Here is a 27,943-nt window from a genome sequence, read left to right on the forward strand (position 1 = left end):
CACCTCCATCAAATCTCCTCTTAACCTTCTCTGATCCAAGGAGAACAACCCCAGCTTCTCCACAGAACTGTTGCTCACCCCTGGTACCATTCTCGTAAATCTCTTCTGCACCCTCTCCAAGGCCTTGATATCCTTCCTAAAGCAAAGTGCCCAGAATTGGACAATACTCCAGCTGGGGTCTAAACAGTGCTTTATAAAAAGTTCAGTATTTTTTCCCTTGTTTTTGTACTCTATGCCGCTATTTATGAAGTCAAGGATCCTCAGGTCTCTCTGTTCTTGCACCCCATTTAAAATTGTACCACTTAGTTCATATTGCCTCTCATTCTTCCTGCCAAAATGAATCACTTAACACTTCTTTGCATTAAATTTAATCTACCACATCTCTGCCCATTTCCCCACTCTGGCTATTAGTATCCCTCTCACTGTTTACTACATTTCTAAGTTTCAGGTCATCTACAAACTTAAATTATACCCTGTACATGCAAGTCCAGGGGCTAGAAATTGATCAGCCTACCGCTGTATTTCTCGGCGGTATTTCCTTGTTTAGGGCGGTCTTTCATTCGCTGGGAGTTTCATCAGGGCCTCACGCCGGCAGTTTCAAAATACTGCTGGGGAGCGGACCGCCGGCGTGCAACGCTGGGAAAACCGCTCCAGCCCAAGTTTGGTGGGAGCGGTGATCCGTACATCTGGAAAAAAAAAGACGCCCAGTCGGACCAGCCTTTCGATGGACAGTAGATATTAAACCCTGCAAAAAAGGGTAAGTGAACATTTTTTTTTCTAATTCTTCTGCAGCGATACAGTGGAAAAGGGTCTTCTGAATGTTTTTCGATGTTTTTTGTTCTCTTTTTTGAAAAAAAAAGTGTGTTTTCTCCCCGCTCCCTAGGCCAACTGTAGCCTCGGACTTAATTTGACCAGGACCGCCGAGGACCCTCGTGCAACGCCCATTTTTTCCCGCCAGGTGCTTTCCCCCCTATTTTTTGACGAAAGTTCCACCCAAAGTACCATCAGGATCTTAGCTGTCTTTGACAGTAAATGGGCAGAACTTGCCGTTGATCAATTTAGACCCCCGGTCATTAATATATATGAAAAAGAACAATGATCCCAACATCTAACCCTGGGGTACACCACTGTATACATTCCTCCAGTCTGAAAAAAAACCGTTCACGACTACACTCTGTTTTCTGTCTCTTAGCCAATTTTGTATCCATGCAGCTACTGTCCCTTTCATCCCATGGACTTCAATTTTGCTAGCAAGTCTATTATGTGATATGTCATCAAACGACTTTTGTAAGTCCATGTACACAACATCAATCACACGATTCTCATCAACCTTCTCCGTTACTTCATCAAAGAACTCAATCAAGTTAGTCAAACATGATTTGCCTTTAACAAACCCATGCTGGCTTTGATTTATTAACCCATAGTTCTCCATGTGCTAATTCATTCTTTCCTGGTTTAATATCTCTAAAAGTTTCCCACCACAGACATTAGGCTGACTGGCCAGTAGTTGCCAGGTTTATCCTCTCCCTTTTATGAACAGGGGTGTAACATCTGCAATCCTCTGGTACCACTCCCATATCCAAGGAAGATTGTGGCCAGAGCCTCCGCAATTTTCACCCTTAATTCCCGCAACAACCTAGAATGCATCCCATCTGGACAGGGTGACTTTTCTACTTTGAGTGCTGCCAACCTTTAAGGACATCCTCTTTATCCTATCCAGTTTCTCGACTACCTGCTCCTTTACTGTGACATGGCAGCATCAGATTAGAATTATTTTTTTATAAAGTGAGCACAATACTGGTAGCACAGCATAGCTGAAAACACATAGTACTAATATCCTACTTAAAGCACATCAGTTCACAGTAGCTACAGAACCTACATTCTGATGTAAAGTTAACTTGACCGGTGAAAAACATGAAAGGTATGTGCTTAAATGGCAAGATCCTTTACAGAGTGTGGATTTACACTACACATTTAGTGTCAGCTCAACTTTGCACCAATGCTAAACTTGTGTAGTATAATTGGATTTTAAGGCCTGAACTTGGCACCGCAATCCCTATCTCAATCCATTACTACTCTTAGACCTTCCTATTCTCTGGCTGCCCTCCCAGGGGAGGGGAAGGGCGGGGGAAGGATTGGGGGGGGGGGGGGGGGGGGGGAGAAAGGATTGGGGGGGCGGGGGGAGAAGGATGGGGGAGCGGGGGGAAGGACATAGAAACATAGAAAATAGGTGCAGGAGTAGGCCATTCGTCCCTTCGAGCCTGCACCACCATTCAATGAGTTCATGGCTGAACATGCAACTTCAGTACCCCATTCCTGCTTTCTCGTCATACTCCTTGATCCCCCTAGTAATAAGGACTACATCTAACTCCTTTTTGAATATATTTCGTGAATCGGCCTCAACAACTTTCTGTGGTAGAGAATTCCACAGGTTCACCACTCTCTGGGTGAAGAAGTTTCTCCTCATCTCGGTCCTAAATGGCTTACCCCTTATCCTTAGACTGTGACCCCTGGTTCTGGACTTCCCCAACATTGGGAACATTTTTCCTGCATCTAACCTGTCTAAATCCGTCAGAATTTTAAATGTTTCTATGACATCCCCTCTCATTCTTCTGAACTCCAGTGAATACAAGCCCAGTTGATCCATCCAGTCTTTCTTGATATGTCAGTCCCGCCATCCCGGGAATCAGACTAGTGAACCTTCGCTCCACTCCCTCAATAGCAAGAATGTCCTTCCTCAAATTAGGAGACCAAAACTGTACACAATACTCCAGGTGTGGCCTCACCAAGGCCCTGTACAACTGTAGTAACACCTCCCTGCCCCTGTACTCAAATCCCCTCACTATGAAAGCCAACATGCCATTTACTTTCTTAACCGCCTGCTGTACCTGCATGCCAACCTTCAATGACTGATGTACCATGACACCCAGGTCTCGTTGCACCTCCCCTTTTCCTAATCTGTCACCATTCAGATAATAGTCTGTCTCTCTGTTTTTACCACCAAAGTGGATAACCTCACATTTATCCACATTATACTTCATCTGCCATGCATTTGCCCACACACCTAATCTATCCAAGTCACTCTGCAGCCTCATAGCATCCTCCTCGCAGCTCACACTGCCACCCAACTTAGTGTCAAATTTGGAGATACCACATTTAATCCCCTCGTCTAAATCATTAATGTACAATGTAAACAGCTGGGGCCCCAGCACAGAACCTTGCGGTACCCCACTATTCACTGCCTGCCTACTCTTTGCTTCCTGTCTGCCAACCAGTTCTCAATCCACGTCAGCATACTACCCCCAATCCCATGTGCTTTAACTTTGCACATTAATCTCTTGTGTGGGACCTTGTCGAAACCTTCTGAAAGTCCAAATACACCACATCAACTGGTTCTCCCTTGTCCACTCTACTGGAAACATCCTCAAAAAATTCCAGAAGATTTATCAAGCATGACTTCCCTTTCACAAATCCATGCTGACTTGGACCTATCATGTCACCTCTTTCCAAATGCGCTGCTATGACATCCTTAATAATTGATTTCATCATTTTACCCACTACTGATGTCAGGCTGATCGGTCTACAATTCCTTGTTTTCTCTCCCTTCTTTTTAAAAAAGTGGGTTTACATTGGCTACCCTCCACTCCATAGGAACTGATCCAGTCTATGGAATGTTGGAAAATGACTGTCAATGCATCCGCTATTTCCAAGGCCACCTCCTTAAGTACTCTAGGATGCAAACCATCAGGCCCTAGGGATTTATCGGCCTTCAATCTCATCAATTTCCCCAACACAATTTCCCGACTAATAATGATTTCCCTCAATTCCTCCTTCATACTAGACCCTCTGACCTCTTTTATATCCGGAAGGTTGTTTGTGTCCTCCTTAGTGAATACCGAACCAAAGTACTTGTTCAATTGGTCCGCCATTTCTTTGTTCCCTGTTATGACTTCCCCTGATTCTGACTGCAGGGGACCTACGTTGTCTTTATTAACCTTTTTCTCTTTACATATCTATCGAAGCTTTTGCAGTCCGTTTTAATAAGCCCTGCAAGCTTCCTCTCGTACTCTATTTTCCCTGTCCTAATCAAACCCTTTGTCCTCCTCTGCTGAGTTCTAAATTTCTCCCAGTCCCTGGGTTCGTTGCTATTTCTGGCCAATTTGCATGCCACTTCCTTGGCTTTAATACTATCCCCGATTTCCCTTGATAGCCACGGTTGAGCCACCTTCCCTTTTTTATTTTTACGCCAGACTGGGATGTACAATTGTTGTAGGTCATCCATGCAGTCTCTAAATGTCTGCCATTGCCCATCCACTGTCAACCCCTTAAGTATCATTCGCCAATCTATCCCAGCCAATTCACGCCTCATACCTTCAAAGTTACTCTTCTTTAAGTTCTGGACCATGGTCTCTGAATTAACTGTTTCATTCTCCATCCTAATGCAGAATTCCACCACATTATAGTCACTCTTTCCCAAGGGGCCTCGCACAATGAGTGCTAATTAATCCTCTCTCATTACACACCACGCCACACAACACCCAGTTTAAGATGTGGAAAGGACGGGGGGGGGGGGGGGAAGAGGGGAAGAGGGATTGGGGGAGGGGGCGAGGCTGGGCGGGAGGGGGCGATGATGGGGGGGGAGGGGGCGATGATGGGGGGGGAGGGGGCGATGATGGGGGGGGAGGGGGCGATGATGGGGGGGGAGGGGGCGATGATGGGGGGGAGGGGGCGATGATGGGGGGGGAGGGGGCGATGATGGGGGGGAGGGGGCGATGATGGGGGGGAGGGGGCGATGATGGGGGGGAGGGGGCGATGATGGGGGGGAGGGGGCGATGATGGGGGGGAGGGGGCGATGATGGGGGGGAGGGGGCGATGATGGGGGGGAGGGGGCGATGATGGGGGGGAGGGGGCGATGATGGGGGGGGAGGGGGCGATGATGGGGGGGGAGGGGGCGATGATGGGGGGAGGGGGCGATGATGGGGGGAGGGGGCGATGATGGGGGGGAGGGGGCGATGATGAGGGGGAGGGGGCGATGATGGGGGGAGGGGGCGACGATGGGGGGGAGGGGGCGACGATGGGGGGGAGGGGGCGACGATGGGGGGGAGGGGGCGACGATGGGGGGGAGGGGGCGACGATGGGGGGGAGGGGGCGACGATGGGGGGGAGGGGGCGACGATGGGGGGGGAGGGGCGACGATGGGGGGGGAGGCGATGATGTGGGGGAGGGGGCGATGATGCGGGGGAGGGGGAGAGGCTGATGATGGAGGGGGAGGGGAGAGGCTGATGATGGAGGGGGGAAGGGGGAGAGGGTGATGATGGGGGGGAGGGGGAGAGGCTGATGATGAGGGGGGGAAAGAGTGTGATGATGGGGGGAGGGGGAGAGGGTGATGATGGGGGGGAGGGGGAGAGGGTGATGATGGGGGGGAGGGGGAGAGGGTGATGGTGGGGGAGAGGCTGATGATGGGTGGGGGGGGGGAGATGATTGGGGGGGGGTGGAGAAGCTGATGATGGGGGGGGGGAGGGGGAGAGGATGATGATGGGGGGGGAGGAGGGGGAGAGGATGATGATGGGGGGGAGGGGGAAGAGGGTGATGATGGGGGGGGGAAGAGGATGATGATGGGGGGGAGGGGGTGATGGTCGGGGTGGGAGGTGGAGAGGATGATGATGGGGGGGGGAGGGGGAGAGGATGATGATGGGGGGGAGGGGGAAGAGGGTGATGATGGGGGGGGAAGAGGATGATGATGGGGGGGAGGGGGTGATGGTCGGGGTGGGAGGTGGAGAGGGTAATGATGGGGGGGGGGAAGGGGGAGAGGGAGGGGGAGGTGGAGAGGGGGATGATGGGGGGGGCTGGGGAGAGGAGGATGATTGGGGGGGGGATGATGATCGGGGGGGAGGGGGCGGGGTTTATTTGAAGCAACGCCGGGCCCGCGCACCAAGCAGGCCCGAAGCCTCTGCACATCGCTTCGCCCACCCGCCCGAACTTACTGCATGATGGCCGCTCGCTAGTCCAGCAGTGAAGGGGTCCGGCACAGGCCGGAGAGCGGCGCCAGGCCGCCGGCTGCCTTCAGCTGCGTGCACAGGCCGCTCCTCACGCCGCCGTCCCTTTGGCGCCTCCGCTCGAGCCGCTCGGCTTCATGTTGATTGGCTGGGGGCAAGAGGGGTGAGAGTTCAGGGGTGATAGGTCACATGACGCTCGTGCTGGCGGGACCCCATGTGCAGAGCTGCCAGAGCCCGGAGAGCGGAGGGTTGGAGAGCCTGTATCTAACTACATATAGGGGTATGGGACACTGTATGTAACTATATATCGGGGTCTGGGACACTATCGAACTATATATAGGGGTATAGGACACTGGATCTATCGAAACATAGGGGTATGGGACCTATCTAACTATATATAGGGGTATGGGACACTATCTAACTATATAGAGGGGTATGGGACACTATATATAGGGGTATGGGACACTATCTTATTATATATAGGGGTATGGGACACTAACTATATATAGGGGTATGGGACACTAACTATATATAGGGGTATGGGACACTAACTACATATAGGGGTATGGGACACTATCTAACTATATATAGGGGTATGGGATACTATCTAACTATATAAAGGGGTATGGGACACTAACTATATATAGGGGTATGGGACATTCTATCTAACTATATATAGGGGTATGGGACACTATCTAACTATATATAGTGGTATGGGACACTATCTAACTATATATAGGGGTATGGGACACTATTTATAGGAATATAGGGGTATGGGACACTATATATAGGAGTATGGGACACTATCTAACTATATATAGGGATATGGGACACTATCTAACTATATATAGTGGTATGGGACACTCTATCTAACTATATATAGGGGTATGGGACACTATATATAGGAGTATGGGACACTATCTAACTATATATAGTGGTATGGGACACTATCTAACTATATATAGTGGTATGGGACACTATCTAACTATATAGAGGGGTATGGGACACTAACTATATATAGGGGTATGGGACACTACCTAACTATATATAGGGGTATGGGACACTATCTAACTATATATAGGGGTATGGGACACTATCTAACTATATATAGGGGTATGGGATACTATCTAACTATATTAAGGGGTATGGGACCCTAACTATATATAGAAGTATGGGACATTCTATCTAACTATATATAGGGGTATGGGACACTATCTAACTATATATAGGGGTATGGGACACTATCTAACTATATATAGTGGTATGGGACACTAACTATATATAGGGGTATGGGACACTATATATAGGGGTATGGGACACTATATATAGGAGTATGGGACACTATCTAACTATATATAGGGATATGGGACACTATCTAACTATATATAGTGGTATGGGACACTCTATCTAACTATATATAGGGGTATGGGACACTATATATAGGAGTATGGGACACTATCTAACTATATATAGGGATATGGGACACTATCTAACTATATATAGTGGTATGGGATACTATCTAACTATATATAGGGGTATGGGACACTATATATAGGAGTATGGGACACTATCTAACTATATATAGTGGTATGGGACACTATCTAACTATATATAGGGGTATGGGACACTATCTAACTATATATAGGGGTATGGGACACTATCTAACTATATATAGTGGTATGGGACACTAACTATATATAGGGGTATGGGACACTATATATAGGAATATAGGGGTATGGGACACTATATATAGGAGTATGGGACACTATCTAACTATATATAGGGATATGGGACACTATCTAACTATATATAGGGGTATGGGACACTAACTATATATAGGGGTATGGGACACTAACTATATATAGGGGTATGGGACACTATCTAACTATATATAGTGGTATGGGACACTAACTATATATAGGGGTATGGGACACTATATATAGGAATATAGGGGTATGGGACACTATATATAGGAGTATGGGACACTATCTAACTATATATAGGGATATGGGACACTATCTAACTATATATAGTGGTATTGGACACTCTATCTAACTATATATAGGGGTATGGGACACTATATATAGGAGTATGGGACACTATCTAACTATATATAGTGGTATGGGACACTATCTAACTATATATAGGGGTATGGGACACTATCTAACTATATATATATATATATATATATAGGGGTATGGGACACTAACTATATATATAGGGGTATGGGACACTAACTATATATATGGGTATGGGACACTAACTATATATATATATATATATATAGGTGTATGGGACACTAACTATATACATATATATAGGTGTATGGGACACTAACTATATATATATATATATATAGGGGTATGGGACACTAACTATATATATATATATATATATGGGGTATGGGACACTAACTATATATATATATAGGTATGGGACACTAACTATATATATATATATATATAGGGGTATGGGACACTAATGTATATAGGGGTATGGGACACTAACTATATATAAATATATATATATATATTTATAGGGGTATGGGACACTAACTATATATAAATATATATATATGGGGGTATGGGACACTAACTATATATATATATATATATATAGGGATATGGGACACTAACTATATATATATATATATAGGGGTATGGGACACTAACTATATATATATATATATATAGGGGTATGGGACACTAACTATATATATATATATAGGGGTATGGGACACTAACTATATATATATATATAGGGGTATGGGACACTAACTATATATATATATAGGGGTATGGGACACTAACTATATATATATAGGGGTATGGGACACTATCTATATATATAGGGGTATGGGACACTATCTATCTATGGGGTATGGGAAACTAACTATACATAGGGGTATGGGACACTATCTAACTATATATAGGGTATGGGACACTAACTATATTTAGAGCTATTGGACACTGTATCTAACTATATATAGGGGTATTGGAGACTGTACCTAACTATGGGGGTATGAAGCACTGGATCTAAGCACTGTGAAACACATTAAATCACCAGCAAATATCTGGACTAGCTTTGTCTATTAATTCTAATACCAAACCGCAAACATTGTTCTCAGATCATGGCTGCAATTTACTCTGGGATTCACCTAAAGCTAAAAAGTGCGAAGACCCCATGGGGAGACAGACTGAAACTGGCTCGGTTTGCCTGGATTTCACACCAGTGTTTTCTGCCCAACAAGGAACAGGTACGTATTTGGTAAACCTTCAGGCCTCCGTTTTAGTTTGGTTTTAAAATTCTCAGCCTTGCTTTCAAAACCCCCCTGTGGCCTCGCTCCCTCCCTATCTATATAATCTCCTCCAACCCTACAACCCCTGAGATTTCTGCACTCCTCCAATTCTAGCCTCTTGTTCAATGTTCCCTCTAATTTTATTTTGGCTGCGTGGCTCAGTCAAAGTTTCGCATGCATGATACTTCACATTTGGAAAGCCGGTCCCGAGCTGGGCGGGATCAACCACACAGCTTAGTGGGAGCATTGCTGTTGTCCATCCTTGATTTCTGTCATCCCACCATTGCCGACTGGACCTCCAGCTGCCTAGGATCTTAGCTCTAGAATTCTCTCCCTAATCCTATTGCTAGGTGGTAAAAAGCACACTTAAGACCCAAATAATGGAATGGCATGAAATCAGGTTAAAGAGAGTAGCTCTGCTTGTATGCTTAGCTCTAAAAACTGCAGACCTAGCTAGGAAAAGCTAGAGCAAGGTTGAAACTACCAAACAACACATTCCAATAGACTGAGATCGGCTCCACCTGCAATGGAGAGATAAAGGTGCTGTGAGAACACTCAGCAGCCAGTCTGATCAGGGTTACCGAATCAACGTAACCCCACTGATCAGTTGTAGGCCAACTGGTGGCCGTAGAATAGTGAACACGAGGTGAGCACGCCTCGGAAACTGTATAACTGTGTGTAAAACCTTCAATCATAGAAGGTCCGGTCTTAGGCGGCTAGGACTGAGATGCTTCCCCTGCATATGCTTGAATAAAGACCGAAAGTGAATCCAAGGTTTCGTCTGATTAATTATGTGGTCGTTATAAGGGCTGGTGTCAATTCCTTATTTCAGGGAATCCACCTTGGATTCACTTACCCCTTCACCCTCTACCTCTCCCATTTCCTTTTAAGACTCTTCTTAAAACCTACTTTTTGAGCAAGCTTTTGGTCCCTTGTCTTAATATCTCATGTGGCTCTGTGTCAATTCTTGTCTGATTGCGCTCGTTTGAAGCACCTTGAGATGTTTTACTATGTTAAAGGCTCCGTATAAATGCAAATTATTGTGATTCTGCAGGTCTAAAGTTCAGTTCAAACTAGGCTAGGAACTAGTTACCACATTGCAGGAGATTGTTGTCAGTTTTGCAGAGGGTGGGCTGCTAATTCCAGCCTACCCTTCTTTCCATTAAGCAAGTTGGTCATAATAAGAACATAAAAAATAGGAACAGGAGTAGGCCATACGGCCACTCGAGCCTGCTCCGCCATTTAATAAGATCATGGCTGATCTGATCATGGACTCAGCTCCACTTCCCCGCCCGCTCCCCTTATCCCCTTATCATTTAAGAAACTGTCTATTTCTGTCTTAAATTTATTCAATGTCCCAGCTTCCACAGCTCTCTGAGGCAGCGAATTCCACAGATTTAAAACCCTCAGAGAAGAAATTTCTCCTCATCTCTGTTTTAAATGGGCAGCCCCTTATTCTAAGATCATGCCCTCTAGTTCTATTCTCCCCCACCATTGGAAGCATCCTCTCTGCATCCACCTTGTCAAGCCCCCTCATAATCTTATACATTTTGATAACATCACCTCTCATTCTGAATTCCAATTCCAACCTACTCAACCTTTCCTCATAAATCAACCCTCTCATCTCCAGAATCACCTAGTGAACCTTCTCTCAACTGCCCCCAAAGCAAGTATATCCTTTTGTAAATATGGAAACCAAAACTGCACGCAGTATTCCAGGTGTGGCCTCACCAATACCCTGTACAGCTGGAGCAAGACTTCCCTGCTTTTATACCCCATCCCCTTTGCAATAAAGGCCAAGATACCATTGGCCTTCCTGATCACTTGCTGTACCTGCATACTATCCTTTTATGTTTCATGCACAAGTATTGCGACACTTTGCAATCTTTCTCTATTTAAATAATAACTTGCTCTTTGATTTTTTTTCTGCCAAAGTGCATGACCTCACACTTTCCAACATTATACTCCATCTGCCAAATTTTTGCCCACTCACTTAGCCTGTCTATGTCTTTTTGCAGATTTTTTGTGTCCTCCTCACACGTTGCTTTTCCTCCCATCTTTGTATCGTCAGCAAACTTGGCTACATTACACTCAGTCCCTTCTTCCAAGTCATTTATATAGATTGTAAATAGTTGGGGTCCCAGCACTGATCCCTGCGGCACCCCACTAGTTACTGGTTGCCAACCAGAGAATGACTCATTTATCCCGACTCTCTATTTTCTGTTAGTTAGCCAATCCTCTATCCATGCTAATATATTGCCCCCAACCCCGTGAACTTTTATCTTGTGCAGTAACCTTTTATGTGGCACCTTGTCAAATGCCTTCTGGAAGTCCAAATACACCACATCCACTGGTTCTCCTTTATCCACCTTGTTCGTTACCCCGCTGACCGCTCACCAGCTTCCCCATTGTGTTCAGATCCCAGCCTGGACATCTAGGCAGATTGAGCTACACTTTATCAGCGGCCTGTTGGATGGAGCACTTCACTGTGGCAGAACTGTTCGGTCCTGTTGTCTGCTGTGTATTAGCAATGATGGGGCTTGGGAAGTAGCCCAAAGGCCCAGATTTTGTCCTTTTAGAGTTAAGGAGGTAAGAAAAGAGAGATAAAAGTGCCCTGTCAAATTTCCTCTACACGTGCGGCTGCCAATCAATGGGAAAAGTCCCCCGCAGACCGCTCATCGGCTTCCCCATTATGAATACCGCGCATGTGCGGAAATTTAAATGGACCGTGCACTAAAGAACAGGCTGCGCAGAACAAAGCGCCACTCACAGGAAACATTGCCTGCCACGCTTTAGCCCTGCCATGCTTTAGCCTATCCTCTGACACATTGTGTGCAGTGGTAGAAATGTCTTATTGTGATCCATCTTTTTTCTCTCTCATACCAAGGTTTTACTTGATTGGGTGAGTCACGCATTGACTGGATATTACAGCAAAAAGCTACAGTTTGGAGATGAGATTGTGGAGGGACTGTGGACTTACCTGGATGATATTCTTCATAGCAAAAAGCTGCAGAAGCTGATCGAGAAGGGAAAGATCATCACCATTCGCTTCACGATTGCGCAGGTGAAATGGCTTAAAGTACCTGTATACATTATAGTGACAGACCAATTGCCATTCATAACCATTTCAATTTAACTCAGTTATTTCTGTTTTGACAGGAGTGGACTAATTGGTGACTATACTGGTAGAAAGATTTGGAAAGAAGAACAAACTTGCATTTATATAGCACCTGTCACGACCCCAAAGCGCTTTACAGTCAATTAAGTACTTCTGTAGTCACTGTTGTAATATAGGGAAACACGGCAGCCAATTCGCATCACAGCAAGGTCACACAAATATCAATATGGTAATGACCAGATCATTTGTTTTAGTGATGTTGGTTGAGGGATAAAAATTGGCCAGGACACCAGGAAGAACGCCCCTGCTCTTCTTCGAGGAGGAGAATTTCCTGGAGTGTATAAGGGATGGTTTTCTAGACCAATATGTCGAGGAACCAACTAGAGAGCTGGCTATCCTAGACTGGGTCTTGTGTAATGAGAGAGGATTAATTAGCAATCTTATCGTGCGAGGTCCCTTGGGGAAGAGTGACCATAATATGGTAGAATTCTTCATTAGGATGGAGAGTGACACAGTTAATTCAGAGTCTAGGGTCCTGAACTTAAAGAAGGATAACTTTGATGGTATGAGATGTGAATTGGCTAGGATAAAATGGCGAATGCTACTTAAAGGGTTGATGGTAGATAGGCAATGGCAGACATTTAAAGATCACATGGATGAACTACAACAATTGTACATCCCGGTCTGGTGTAAAAATAAAACGGGGAAGGTGGCTCAACTGTGGCTAACAAGGGAAATCGGGGATAGTGTTTTAAGTCCAAGGAAGAGTCATATACATTGGCCAAAAGAAGCAGCAAACCTGAGGACTGGAAGAAATTTAGAATTCAGCAGAGGGTTTAATTAGGAGGGGGAAAAATAGAGTATGAGAGGAAGCTTGCAGGGAACATAAAAACTGATAGCAAAAGCTTCTATAGATATGTGAAGAGAACAAGATTAGTGAAGACTAATGTAGGTCGTTTGCAGTCAGAATCAGGTGAATTCATAATGGGGAACAAGGAAATGGCAGACCAATTGAACAAGTACTTTGGTTCTGTCTTCACTAAGGAAGACACAAATATCCTCCTGAAAATACTAGGGGACCGAGGGTCTAGCGAGGGAACTGAGGGAAATCCTTATTAGTCACAAAATAGTGTTAGGGAAATTGATGGGATTGAAGGCCGATAAATCCCCAGGGCCTGATAGTCTGCATCCCAGAGTACTTAAGGAAGTAGCCCTCGAAATAGTGGATGCATTGGTGGTCATTTTCCAACATTCCATGGACTCTGGATCAGTTCCTATGGTTTGTAACCCCACTTTTTTTTTAAAAAAAAGGAGGGAGAGAGAAAACAGGGAATTAGCCTGACATCAGTAGTGGGGAAAATGCTGGAAACAATTATTAAAGATGTAATAGCAGCGCATTTGAAAAGCAGTGACAGGATTGGTCCAAGTCAGCATGGATTTATGAAAGGGAAATCAAGCTTGACAAATCTTCCAGAATTTTTTGAGGATGTAACTAGTAGAGTGGACAAGGGAGAACCAGTGCATGTGGTGTATTTGGACTTTCAAAAGGCTTTTGACAAGGTCTCACGCAAGAGATTAGTGTGCAAAATTAAGGCATATGGGATTGGGGGTAATGTATTGACGTGGATAGAGAACTGGTTGGCAGACAGGAAGCAAAGAGTGGAATAAACTAGTCCTTTTCAGAATGGCAGTGACTAGTGGGGTGCCGTGGGGCTCAGTGCTAGGATCCCAGCTATTTACAATATATATTAATGATTTAGACGAAGGAATTGAATGTAATATCTCCAAGTTTGCAGATGACACTGGGTGGCAGTGTGAGCTGTGAGGAGGATGCTAAGAGGCTGCAGGTTGACTTGGACAGGTTAGGTGAGTGGGCAAAGGCATGGCAGATGCAGTATCATGTGGATAAATGTAAGGTTAGCCACTTTGGTGGCAAAAGCAGGAAGGCAGGTTATTATCTGAATGGTGACAGATTAGTAAAAGGGGAGGTGCAACGAGACCTGGGTGTCATGGTACATCAGCACAGAAAGTTGGCATGCAGGTACAGCAGGCAGTAAAGAAGGCAAATGGTGTGTTGGCCTTCATAGCGAGAGGATTTGAGTATAGGAGCAGGGAAGTCTTACTGCAGTTGTACAGGACCTTGGTGAGACCACACCTTGAGTATTGTGTGCAATTTTGGTCTCCTAATCTGAGGAAGGACGTTCTTGCTATTGAGGGAGTGCAGCGAAGGTTCACCAGACTGATCCCCGGGATGGCAGGACTGACATATGAAGGAAGACTGGATCGACTAGGCTTATATTCACTGGAATTTAGAAGAATGAGAGGGGATCTCATAGAAGCATATACAATTCTGACGGGATTGGACAGGTTAGATGCAGGAAGAATGTTTCCAATGTTGGGGAAGTCCAGAACCAGGGGTCACAGTCTAAGGATAAGGGGTAAGCCATCTAGGACCGAGAGGAGGAGAAATTTTTTCACCCAGATAATTGTGAACCTGTGGAATTCTCTACCACAGAAAGTTGTTGAGTCCAGTTTGTTGGATATATTCAAAAGGGAGTTAGGTGTGGCCCTTCCGGCTAAAGAGATCAGGGGATATGGAGAGAAGGCAGGAGTGGGGTACTGAAGTTGCATGATCAGCCATATTGAATGGTGGTGCAGGCTCGAAGGGCCGAATAGCCTGCTCCTGCACCTATTTTCTATGTTTCTATACTATGGGATCTTTTATGTCCGCATGAGAGAGCAGAGGGGGCCTCGGTTTAACCTCTCATCCGAAAGACGGCACCTCTGACACTGCACCATTCCCTCAGTGCTGCACTGGAGTGCCAGCCTGGATTATGTGCCCCAGTCTCTGGGTTGGGGAGGGTTGAACCCACAACCTTTTTGACTCAATGACGAGTGTTAGCACTGAGCCAAGCTGACAAATGTCAGTGCCTGACCTACTATGGCACTGAGTTTAAGTAATTTTGATTAAACACTTTAAAGCGAGACCTGTGGAACGGGCCCGAGGGGCTGAATGGCCTCCTCCTGTTCCAATGTTCCAAAGCGAGATCTGTGGAACATATGGCATGATCTGGCAGGAAAAACAGGGCAGGCTTCTCCACCGGCACCTCATAAACCCTGATCGTACCCTGGGCAGGTACCGGGGGGCTGAAGGACAACTGTGGATTCAAAAAAACAAGTAACTTTAGCAAAATGTTCGACTTCGTAGAATCATAGAAATTTACAGCATGGAAGGAGGCCATTTCGGCCCATCATGTCCGCGCCGAGCAACGAAGAGCTATCCAGCCTAATCCCACTCTTCAGCTCTTGGTCCGTAGCCCTGTAGCTTACGGTACTTCAAGTGCACATCCAAGTTTTTAAATGTGGTGAGGGTTTCTGTCTTGACCATCCTTTCAGGCAGTGAGTTCCAAACCCCCACCACCCTCTGGGTGAAAAAAAAATTCCCCTCAAATCCCCTCTAAACTTTCTACCAATTACTTTAAATCTATGCCCCCTGGTTGTTGACCTCTCTGCTAAAGGGAAATAGGTCCTTCCTATCCACTCTATCTCGGCCCCTCATAATTTTATACACCTCAATAATGTCTCCCCTCAGCCTCCTCTGTTCCAAAGAAAAGAAACCCAGCATATCCAATCTTTCCTCATGGCTAAAATTCTCCAGTCCAGGTAACATCCTTGTAAATCTCCTCTGTACTCTCTCGAATGCAATCACCTCTTTCCTGTAATGTGGTGACCAGAACTGCATGCAGTACTCTAGCTGTAGCGTAACTAGTGTATTATACAGTTTAAATGCACTTAATATAGTGCAAGTTTAATTGATGCAAACACCACAGATTCAGAAGGTACTTTGTAAATTTCATGAGAGACTGAACAGACTGGGGCTCTTTTCTCCAGAAAAAGACAAGTCTTTGAGATGACCTGACAGAGGTCTTTAAAATTATGGAGGGGTTCGATAGGGTAGACGAAGAAAAGATGTTTCCACTGTGGGGATTCCAAAGCTAGTGGCCGTAAGTACAAGGTAGTCACTAATAAATTCAAAAGGGAATTCAGGAGAAACATCTTTGCCCAGAGAGTGGTGAAAATTTGGATTTGGCTGTAGGGTGGGAGGAGGTTTGTGGAGCATAAAAACACTGGCATAGACCAGTTGGGCTGAATGGTCTGTTTCTGTGCTGCATATTCTATGTATTTTAAAACATGTTTATAAAACATTAACAATTAATTTGAAAGACTCCTTTCAGTATTTCATATGCAACATCTAAATTTGTCTGAGAAATATTGTCAACGTCTCTCTTGTTTCAGATTATAAATGACAGGATCTGCGAATGTTCCGACAAAGTGCCACTAAATGACAACGCATCAAGCCTGCCCACGGTGTTGAGCTGCTGTCGAGGCATTCTCACATCTCCTGCCTTCTCCATCATCTACACCAGCAAGTGTGAGCTACTGGTCGATCTGCTCTGTAAACTCTCCTCGCTGGTCTGCCGCAAGTTGAAGTCGCCAGAAGCCTTGAGCTCCACGCAGCTCTTTGACGTCCTCCTGCTGGTGTTTAATCAGTACCTTGTCGTTCAAAGGCAACAGCATAACCAGTCCCGGGTGTTTCTGCAGGTCTGCGGTTCTCTCTTTCAGCCCTTTCTCCTCCTGAGGCACCTGCTGTCCTTGAGGTGTTGGACGAGCGAAGACGAGGTGATGGTGTGGCAGCACCTCAGCAAAGAGATATGTAATAAAATCCAGACTGCCCTTCATAACGGCCTGTTCCACGCCGACTTCTTGAACTCTTACAGAGACGAGCTCGTGCAAAGCGAATGCTCGCAGGAAAAGAAGATGAGCTTTTCCAAGGTCTGGGCAGCACCTGTTGAAATGATGCTCGTAAAGTTGGCCGATGTTGACTTCTTCGGCACAGATCTGCACTTTGCTGTTGTGGCTGGTTCAGTACCACTGCTTTACAAACTCGCGCTCGAGTCATACTGCAGGGACGGAAATCACCTGCTCTGTTTCCACATCTTCACCAGATTCTTCGATTCCTTGCGGTTTCCCAAGATAAAGAGCGCCGAGGCCGGAGAATCGGTGGACTGGAATCCTGGGCTACTAGCGCTGGATCAGTTGTTGAATTCCATCTTCAGCAGCAACATCTACAACATCGCAGTGGATAAAATCCGGTGCGAGGGCGTGCAGTTCACCTTCTACAGCAAAATGGCGGAAATGTTGCTAACCTATCCCCGGCCAGCCGCACCGGCCTGGTTTAGGTGCCTGAAGACCTTGGTCCTATTGAATCATTTGATCGTGGAGCCAAATCTTGACGACCTGGTGTCGCTGGCATGGATCGATGCCGACGTCAGCGATTCACGGGTGAAAAGAGCCCAAGACATGCTGCTGAGCACGCTGCTCCAGACCTACACCAAACTGCGGCAGTTGCCAAGGCTATTCCAGGAGGTGTTGGACGTTGTGTCTCGTCCGGCTGCCGATGAGTTGAGGCAGCCCATATTATCCGTTGGCCTCACCAAGAAGCTCTGTGAATGCCTTCTGGAAGTACCAGCCGGTCAAGTCTTGGATATCTGGGACTTAGTTTTGAAGAGCCAGGAATGTTTGATTCCGGATCTCGCTAGGAACTCTGACTTGGCATTGAAAGTTCTCACAATGAGTACTCTACTGAATTCTATTCTTTTTAACATGAAGAGTCTCGATGCCAAAACGCCAGTGCCGATAGTTCTGCGCACCCAGCTTCTGATGGATAAGATGGCGCAAGCGGTGGCGATGCCCCTCTTTCACACAGCGAAGGAACCTGACTGCGAAGACTCTTCCTCGTGGGCTGCAAGAGCCACGAGTGCAGGGCTGATTCTCTGCTACACCTGGGTGGAGGTCGATCACGTGTTGAAGTTGAACTGCGGCAAATACGCTTCGTCCGGGAGCCAGGCCGGCAAAGCCGAGGGGGAGGAGTGGAACGTTCACTGTCGTCTTCCCCAGGTGGGATGGGCTGACTGGCGGCTGATGGCGGGGGTCTCGGGCCAGAACAGCGAGCTGAGTTGCCACTTCCTCCAGCTGCTGGCGCTCCAGAAGATGAGAAGGATCATGATGCAGCCCGGGGCGCAGACAGAAATGGAGGACGCATCGCTGAGATCCGCAGCCGCCTTTGTCGTTGGGTCCGGCAAAACCGCCGTTAAACAGGCAGGCGCCCGAGGATGGGACGGAGAGCTCAGCGCGCTGAATGAAGAAACCTCCGCCGTCGCGCACTGGCATCTGCTCACAGCCAATCTCGTCCTCCTGGTTCCGTATCTCCCCGAGGAGGACCTCACGTACATAGCCGACGTGGTGATGACCAACTTATTACTGAAAGAGTCTCGGGAGGTGGGTCAGGATCCGGGAAACTCGCTCTTCATTCCAACGCTGTGCGAGAATTTGCTGAACAGCGCTCTTCTTCCTGAAATGCCGACCCTGCACCGTGCGGTTTTACTGGGTCTAATGGCGAGGGTGAGGAATCTGGTGCCTGCCCCGGGGCTGGGTGCGGCCATGCGCTTACTGGAACAGCTGGCAGGCAATGGCGATGCTGGTCAAGAGGATGGCAGCCGGGGAAGCAGCATTTCGGTGACGCTGTGCTCTCGCCCGACGGCGTCTCAAGGGATTCCATCTCTTGTTGCCGAAAACATACTCTCATCGTTCCAAAGCCCCGTCTCTCACACCCTGCCTGAGCAGCAGTTGGACCTTCTCCTGCGATTGTTGGACATCCTCTCTGCTCTGAGGCTGGACAGCCTGTCGTGTACCGATCACCTCCGTTGCTTTCTTTTGCTGGTGTCCCTGGTCACGACCCTCAAGCCCAGCTCTGCAAAGGGCAACGCTGCCAAGTGTCTGCAGGTTTTAAGCCATTGCTACTTCCTCCTCACCGTCCTGCAGACGGGCACCAACGGGAATGCGGTCTTTAAGCTGGCACACGCTGGAGACGTCCTGGAGAAGCTCGCGGCTCCTTTGTTTCGAGCGAGCAGCGAGTTGGCCGGCTGCGTGGCCTCTCCGGCCTGGCCGGGGTTTCTCCGCACCGTCCAAAGCTTTCTGACTCATTTCATCCGGACGATTGTTGAAAGGAAGCAGAGCATGTGCCTGAACCTGGAGCAATTTGTTGCCTTCCTCTCTGACGCCTGGGCGTCTTCAAAGGTGAAAGCAGAATGGAAGCTGGTGGCTGAGCAGCTGCTCACAGTCAGCCTGTCAACATTGAGCCGGGTCATTGTAAACACCCTGCAGCAGTCTGAAAAGAATAGGCACACAAGCAACACTCTGCCGTCCCTTCTGACCCAAATCATCGGGCTCTTGGGCCCAGTTCTGCAGTCACATTTGGACAGAAGTAGAAGCTTCGATCAGACTCTCGCCGTGCCCTGCGTCACTGCTCTCCTGGAGGCAGAACTGTGCCCGAGGGGGGAGCGAGGTGATTTGGTCGCTGAGGGAGGGAGCCTCGACCAGGCGGGGCTGCAACACAGTGACCTGTACCAGAGCACCTGTTCCCAGATCCTTCACCAACTCGCCGCCTCCACTGATGACCCGGAGCCACTCCGAAAACAGCTTGAGTTTTTACAGGTGTTTTGTTCAGCTTCGGAGCTGTGCTCTGATGGCGATATCGAGACCAGCGTCCCCTCGATACTCCGCGCTGTAAAGGCTCTGCTCGCAGGTAAAGGACTCGGCCGTTTCCTTGTTCCAAGCTTGCAAATATCGACGGTAAAATCGGGATTGTTGTTTTTGAGATATCATCCGTTCTCGCACAAGAGAATTAGCTCGTCTCTTCCTTCATCTGTTGGACTTGTTCCCGCAAGTGTCTCCTTTAAGTTTCAAAATCAAACTGATGATGTCATCAGGTTTTCAGGCCATGGCGATCTCGGTTTTATTTTTTAAGCAATATTTAAAGAAACAAAGACACGTGTTAATATCGAGTCTTTCACAACCACAGGACATCCCAAAGTGCTTCACAGAAAATGAAGGACTTTTGAAGTGTGGTCACACTTGTAATTTGGGAAACGTTGCAGCCAATTTGTGCACAGCAAGCTCCCACAAACATCAAAGTGATAATGACCAGATAATCTGTTTGTGATGTTGGTTGAGGGACAAATACTGGCCAGGACACCTGGGAGAACTCTCCTGCTATTCTTCGAATAGTTTCCATGGGATCTTTTACGCTCACCTGAGAGGACGGAAGTGGCCTCGGTTTAACGTCTCATCCGGAAGACGGCACCTCCGACAGTGCGGCACTCCCTCCGATGTGTGCCAGGATTATGTGCTCATGTCTTTGGAGTGGGATTTGAACCCACGATATTCTGACTCCGAGGCGAGCATGCTAGCACTGAGCCAAGGCTGACGCCTAAATGTGCAGTTGCACTATAACGTCCTAAGTGCAGCCCGAGTCCTGTCTCGGCGCTAGAGCTGACACCCACAGTTAAAGCGGTGTGACTCTTCCCCGGCACAGTCTCGCTCCACTTCACCGGAGTGAGCTCAGGGCTTCAGGCGCTCCACAAGTTCAGGGCAGAACAAAAACTTATCACGAAACTCATGATGTGAAACACCGTAAAAGGCTTTCCCCGGAATCTGGTTGTATTAGTTGCACCTATTATGCATTGCGCTCGCAAGTTCTCATACCGTCAACTGGCAAAAGATCGCTCCCATTTGAATGGGTGTGACGTATACATTGGATTCTATGGTACCTCAATGCCTGAGAGATCGGTTATGAACTTGAATATTAAGCAGTGACCAATACAGGTGAATTATCCATCTACAATATATTAAATCATAGAATGGTTACAGCACAGAAGGAGGCCATTCGGCCCGTCGAACCCGTGCCAGCTCTCGACAAGAGTACTTCAGCTAGTCCCATGCCCTTTCCCCTGTGGCCCTGCAACTTAATCTTGAATCTTTGCATACTTTTTCCATGTAAATTTCTGTGCCCATATCTATAATGTAAATGTGACACACTAATATTACACCCTCATTCCTTCGGAGACGCTGCAATGCCTCCGCCAGCAAGGGTGTAATTACAGCGTGACTCATTTACATAGACAATTTCCATAACAAACGAGTTGACGACCTGTGGCATTGCACAGGGCATGTTTGAACGCATCAAATCAGGATACCTTCCTTCCCCCATTTCCCTCAATCTTTTTCTCTCTCTCTCTCTCATCCTGTGCTTTTTTATAAGCAGACACATGGACAATTTGTCAAATTTATTAGGTTCTTTTATGTTTTCTCCACTCCTTGTTCCATTCCACACACCCGGTCCCAGTCACGGATGCAGATTGGCGAGCAGCTCCCAGTTCTCTGCCAACACCACTGTAAAACCGCTCACCAGTCATGTGAATGAATGGCTCAGGATAACTTGCCCGCCACAACAACAAAAGTTTGTATTTACATAGCGTCTTTAACATTGCAACATGTCCCAAGGCGCATCACAGGAGCGTTAGCAGACAAAATTCAACACTGAGCTGCAAAGGAGATACTAGGACAGGTGACCAAAAGCTTGGTCAAAGTGGTAGGTTTTAAGGAGCTTCTTAAAGAATGAGTGTGTGTGTTAGGGAGGGAAATCTAGAGCTTGGGGCAAATGGAGCGGGAAATACCAGGTGCAAATTTGAGTCTGTACTAACTGATGATGAAGTGCAGCGGAGCAGGCTGTGCGGCACTGCAGAGTTTGAATTTCCTGTCTTGCTTGTTATGATGATAAAGGTACAGGCACAATGGACTGAATGGCCTCCTTTTGTGCTGTATCATTCTGTGAAATTAGTGTGATGTTGCTATGTTTTGTTCTTAAACTGCTCTTCATTTATCAATGCAAATCACACTGCTCTCTGTGCTGTTCCAGCTCCATGGATGACCACGCACTTCGTTCAATCGCTGGACACTCAGCTGATTGGGCTGCTCACCTGTTTGGCAGAAAGGTGCATGGATCAGCAGTTTTCCCTCATTATGAAGTCAATCACTCAGGGCCTTGAGGTCACCAACCTTTGGAAAGGGCAGCACCTGGTGAGTGGACCTTTGGCCTGGAGCCCAAACGCTATGCTCCTCATTGATCCGATCCAGTGTGTATTCTCATTAACGTCGTGTCGTGGTTTGTTTTTTTTTTGATTCAGGATGTCGTATCGTCACTGACCTTGACCACACTCCTTTTGAAATGCCCTTTAAGTGGGGATGCAGAAAAGGCTGTTTGGTTTACAGCTCCGCAGATCATTGCGGCGCTCCTGGTGAGTAATGGCGTGAATCGGCTTTTTCGGGACAAATCGGTGGGGTGGGGTGGGGGCAAGGTTTTCTCTCTGGGGAACCCATGTATCGAGCCATACAGATCAAATGTAGAGTTTGAAGAAAGAAAAAACTTGCATTTATATCAACTTATCACATCCTCGAGACGTCCCAAAGTACTTCACAGTCAGTAAAGTACATTTTGAGGTGTAGCCAAATGCAGCGGTCAATTTTCTCACAGCAAGATCCCACAAACAGCAAATGAGATAAATGAAGTGTAGGCACTATTATGTAGGCAAACGGCAGCCATTTTGCACATAGCAAGATCCCATGAGCAAATGGGGTAAGTGACCAGATAATCTGTGTGGTGATCCTCGGATGGATAATGAGCAGAACCCCTGATTCCCAAAGGTTGTCGACAGAATATTCATCCAAGCCCACCTCTGCCATTATTGGCCCCCAGCCTGTTACCCATCATAGGTGAGAACTACTGACACAGCAACACAGAAGGCACTGTATCCTGAGGATTAACCATCGCAGTCTACACCCATCACTATGGCCGGGATTTTGCTCCCCTCGACGGGTTGGTGGTGGGTCCAAACCCTGCTGCTGGCTCCATCCCACTCTGTGAAATTAATTTCCCTTAACTGGGGCTTGTTAAGCCCGTCCAGCGCGTTTCCCGGGCCAATTAGAGGAAGCCGATTGGTTGATGGCACTTGATGACTCAGCATCAGCGAGATTCCTTCAAGGGACCATGTCCAAATTTATTTTGACAGTTATGCTGTCAGTGTTCGACAGCATTGAAATGCTGCAAGCACTGCACAAAGGCACAGGGCTGCACCCAGGCTCTTCAATGACTCCCTCCATATGCTTAAGGAGGGAGTCACAGCATGCAGGGAGGTCCTCTTCCCTTTCCATGGGTGGAAAAGACCTCTCCAGAGACCAACACAGCCTGGTTGCACATTGCAGAGGAGGACACAAGCAGGGATGTGGTTAGGAGGACCTGATTGCAGTACCACAAACGTTTCAATGATCTCAGTAACTCACGAAAAATTAGTACAAAGCCACACTCAACCTCTCATCACATCCCCATCACTCTGCCTTCCCTACCCTACTCCTGCACATCCTTACACCAACTTACCTTGTACCTCCACCCATCCCTCTCTAACGATATTATCACATCCCCACCTCACTAGCCACCCCTCACACTTGCCCTCATCCTACTACAATCATACCAACTAACAACACACAAAGGTAGGCATTTGGGTGTTTTATGCAATGTTCATGTAATGTTTCTGTTAATATGGTGTCAAACATTGAAACCTTTATATTCAAAACATTGCGTTCTTAGACAGATTTGCGTGTACCTTTGGAAGAGGCTTAGTGAGTTGTAGTGAATGGTGAGACACAGTGGTACCCCCGCAATGGTCATGAGTGTGAAAGGAATGGCGTGGGCATTGTAGGTATACTTTATGATGCTGGTGTGGGGTGATGCCAACCTAGCACATCATGTGGCAGCCAGGATATACAGCATCAAATGAAGTAAATCTGGTCATGATGAGGTCATCCCTGGCCCCTTGGGGCAGAAATGTGTTCGGGTGCTGATGCCCTCTGTCCTGTGTAAGTTGGTGTGAGTAAGGATGTGCAGGAGTAGGGTAAGGAAGGCAGAGTGACGGGGATGTGATGAGAGGTTGAGTGTGGCTCACAGGTGATTGCGTAGAAGGTTGGTGTTGGAACTGGTGTTCCTGGTGCTGGTATTGTTAGGGTTGATCATGTTGGGATTCTGAGGACCAAGGTGAGGGAGTATAAAGGGCACCCATGCTGATGGAATAGATGGCAGGTGAAGTAGAGATGACAGAATCAATCTGTCAATGGTGAGAGAGGTAATGAGATCAGACTGGACGGAGACTTATGGAAAGACTTGCAGCATGGTGAATCTGTTGTGGAAATGCAGTGAGGAACAGCTTTTGGCTGAGGGAAGATATCTTTTTAAGGTGGGAGCTTTTACTTTACATTTGAAGTTGTCAACTCATCAGCTGATTCACTGGCTATTCAACTCCTGCCTCAGCTTCATAGACATGTCCACGACCAGCGTGGACCCCATGGATGAGCTGATGAATGCAACAGGTAGGCTGCAAATCATTCATAAGTGGTCTCAACAAGCCACTAATTACCTGAATTGGATCGCCCGCTACTGCCCATCGGATCTGCTCAGCGCTGACAGACCCGACATCGGGAAAGGCGCGTGGGAGCGAGTTGACAGTGGGTTCCGCTGTCACAAATATCAAATTTCCCATCCAACCCACCACCAATCCTGCCCGCTGACCACCCCGGAAAATTCTGCCTATAACTTTCAATCCCACGCCTAACCAGCTGTGTATTTTTGAAAGAGCTAATCAATACAGCATCAGTTGTTCACAGTGACTCAATTCCACAAATGGACTTCTTAACGCCCAGGAATCGTACTCCATTTCCTTGAAAGCAACAGTGGAAGCATTATCTTTACAATTGTCTCTGCAATGTGCTTTTTGTTCTTGGGATGTTGGCAGCACTGCCAAGCCAGTAATTACTGCCCATCCCTAGGTGACCTGGGGGAATTAGGAGTCAACCACGTAGTGTAGGACTGGATTCACGTGTAGGCCAAACGTAAGGTTGCCTTTCCTAAAGGACAAAATAAACCAGTTGGGTTTATACAACAATCCGGCAACTTTTCAGCATCATTTTCTAGTGTCAGCCACAAATTACCAGATTTACTAAGTACAATTTCGCAACTTGCCCTGGTGGGATTTGAACCTACAACCTCTGGATTGTGAATCCAATAACAGAACAACTAGGCCCACTATCCTTTCATAAAAAATCTTTGTCTTGTTATAGTCCAGTGATAGAAGTTACAGTGCAGCCCATTGATGCAGTAACCAGTGCCAGAAGCTTTACAGTGGTCACCTTTTAACCCTTGGCTTTTCAGGTTTTGAGCAAGGAAGCGGCCTTGGATCAGCCCTGGGCCTGTAAGATCATTTTGCTCAGTTTGGAGACCTTGGCAGCTCTGATCCAGCAGGGAGAGGGCATACTCTCAAATCCACATCACGTGACGCTTGCATTTGATGCTCTGCTGTGTGTTCCACTTGACCATCTAAGGCTGGATGAATATGGAAGCGTTTTCCGAGCTATCCACGAGGTGCTGTTTTCTGTATTACAGTCTCACCCTAAGGTAAGCTGGTGCTATTGGCAAACTCCTCCCATCTTTCCTTTTTCTGCTCATTCTATGCTACCTTGGAGAGCGGGGCATTATAAGGGCCCTCTCCTAAACGCTTCTCCTCAATCAGTCTGTCTGATATTGAGGTCGGTGGTTAATGGTACAGTGCGCTGACAGTTAAAGGTACAGTACACTGGCGATTAAAGGTACAGTATGCTATTGCACACAGTTTGCTGGAGTGTTTTCACTTAGACTAGAGGCACAAAGTAACTTTAGAAATTTGAATCTTTAATGATCATGTTTACTATTAGACTTGCTGCTGCAGGAACCCTGTTGGAATAAATCTGCTGCATTTGCTGATTGAAATACTTTCACGTGGAACACAGAACAAGTTGATCCGGGCCAAATCCTCGGGGGCCGAGCGTCGATGACTCTGATGTGACCGTTCCCACCCTTGGGTTCACAGGGAAAAGCTCGTGTTGGCTTTAGACTTTAGTGACTGATAGCATCAGACAGCTGCCCTTTGGTCTGATTCACACGAGAGTCCGGCAGAAATGGTGAAGGCTGGGAGGTCGGTCCTGATAGTACTATCCTCTGTGTGTCACTCACAGAATTGTTTACAAACTTGTTTACGGATTTGTTACAGGTAATGCATGGCGGGAAATATCGGGGCTGGGATCCACTGCCTGTCCTGATCTGCGATCCCAATGATCTTGGATCCACTGTCCTAGTTGGGGAATGGTGTGAATTGTGTAGGGATAGGGAGCCGGGCTCTGTAATAATTGAAAGAGGGAGACATTTTTGAAAAAGTGAACATTTTTGGAAGCCCTGAACCTCCTGGCTTTAATTGTTTCTTGTTGCTCTTACTGAAATATTGTCACTCATCGGGATCATTTTTGTTTTACAGGTTTTGCTCAATGCAGCGCCCTCCTTCCTCAAGTGTTTTAACCGACTAGTGCTTTCTGTTATGCATAAAGGTCGTCAAAAAGGTGTTGGAGAGAAAGGTATAGGCAGAGCAAGCGGGTCCGGAATTGTTCCACTTTTGATGATGATACTACAAACAGTGCATTAGTTTGGCTCAGCAGTGCACTAGAGTGGCAGCCTAGATTACGTGCTCAAGTCCTCGGGCCCAAGTTTCCACACGCGCCTAGAACGGCGCAGTCCCGACCTGGACGCCCGTTTTTCGCGCCACAAAGTGCGCCTAAAAAAAATCCTCGGTATTCTCCACCTACTTGCAGGTCCTCTGGCCCTCGGCGCAGCCAGCACGAGCTGTGGGGGGGCGGAGCCAGGTCCCTGCGCTGAAAACAGTGCCGGGACCTCTGCACATGCGCGCTACAGTCGGCACGCAAGTGCAGTAGCTCCAGGCGCCGAACTGTGTGGGAGGGGCCCGAAGCACGCAGCCCCTAGCCCTGTCTGAATGGCCTCACTGGGGCTGCGTGAATAAGGCTCCTCCCACGGCCAGCTCCTGCTCCCCGCCGCCCCCCCCCCCCCCCCGACCAGACCCGACACCCGCTCCCCGCCCCTCCCGACCAGACCCGACACCCGCTCCCCGCCCCTCCCGACCAGACCCGACACCCGCTCCCCCCCAGACCCGACACCCGCTCCCCCCCCCTGCCTCCGGACCAGACCCGACACCCGCGCCCCCCCCCCGCCCCGACTGACCCGACCCGACCCGCGCTCCTGTTCCCGCTCCCCGCCCCCCCGACCTGACCTGACCTGACCCGACCCGTGCTCCTGTTCCCGCTCCCCGACTCGACCCGACCCGACCCGCGCTCCTGTTCCCGCTCCCCGACTTGACCCGACCCGCGCTGCTGTTCCCGCTCCCCGCCCCCCCGACTGGACCCAACCCAACCCGCGCTCCCGCCCGCCGACCCGACCCGACTCCCGCTCCCGGACTGGATCCGATCTGACCACCCCCACCCCCCTCCCTCTCTCTCTCTCCCCCCCCCCTCCCTCTCTCTCCTCCCCTCCCTCTCTCCTCCCCTCCCTCCTCCCCTCCCTCTCTCCTCCCCTCCCTCCCCCCCTCTCCTCCCCCCCTCTCCTCCCCCCCTCTCCTCCCCCCCTCTCCTCCCCTCCCTCTCTCCTCCCCTCCCTCTCTCCTCCCCTCCCTCCCCCCCTCTCCTCCCCTCCCTCTCTCTCCCCCCCCTC

At 47.8% G+C, this 27,943-nt stretch overlaps 2 protein-coding genes across 5 annotated transcripts in view; one reads left to right on the forward strand and one right to left on the reverse strand.

Annotated features, from left to right (window-relative positions):
* taf5l (TAF5-like RNA polymerase II, p300/CBP-associated factor (PCAF)-associated factor) overlaps nucleotides 1-6,195 on the reverse strand; it is a 44,788-nt gene extending 38,593 nt beyond the window's left edge. Inside the window, exons 1-2 of one of the 3 annotated variants that reach the window (XM_070889909.1) lie at nucleotides 5,984-6,191; nucleotides 515-686 (exon numbers count right to left, since the gene is read on the reverse strand). The gene's annotated coding sequence lies outside the window, so the exon portion shown is untranslated. Of the gene's footprint in view, nucleotides 1-514; nucleotides 687-5,983 lie in introns of all 3 variants that reach the window. The other 2 variants (XM_070889908.1, XM_070889910.1) reach the window with 2 other exon arrangements.
* A 2-nt stretch (nucleotides 6,196-6,197) lies between these two features.
* urb2 (URB2 ribosome biogenesis homolog) overlaps nucleotides 6,198-27,943 on the forward strand; it is a 29,271-nt gene continuing 7,525 nt past the window's right edge. Inside the window, exons 1-8 of one of the 2 annotated variants that reach the window (XM_070889905.1) lie at nucleotides 6,198-6,275; nucleotides 9,123-9,251; nucleotides 12,181-12,357; nucleotides 16,708-20,056; nucleotides 22,229-22,389; nucleotides 22,497-22,607; nucleotides 25,568-25,810; nucleotides 26,703-26,799. In XM_070889905.1, coding sequence (XP_070746006.1) covers nucleotides 9,126-9,251; nucleotides 12,181-12,357; nucleotides 16,708-20,056; nucleotides 22,229-22,389; nucleotides 22,497-22,607; nucleotides 25,568-25,810; nucleotides 26,703-26,799 — 4,264 coding nt within the window. In that variant the 5' untranslated portion in view covers nucleotides 6,198-6,275; nucleotides 9,123-9,125. Of the gene's footprint in view, nucleotides 6,288-9,122; nucleotides 9,252-12,180; nucleotides 12,358-16,707; nucleotides 20,057-22,228; nucleotides 22,390-22,496; nucleotides 22,608-25,567; nucleotides 25,811-26,702; nucleotides 26,800-27,943 lie in introns of both variants that reach the window. The other variant, XM_070889906.1, reaches the window with a different exon arrangement.

The sequence above is a fragment of the Pristiophorus japonicus genome, chromosome 9 (assembly GCF_044704955.1).
Source record: "Pristiophorus japonicus isolate sPriJap1 chromosome 9, sPriJap1.hap1, whole genome shotgun sequence".
Taxonomy (NCBI): Eukaryota; Metazoa; Chordata; class Chondrichthyes; family Pristiophoridae; genus Pristiophorus; species Pristiophorus japonicus.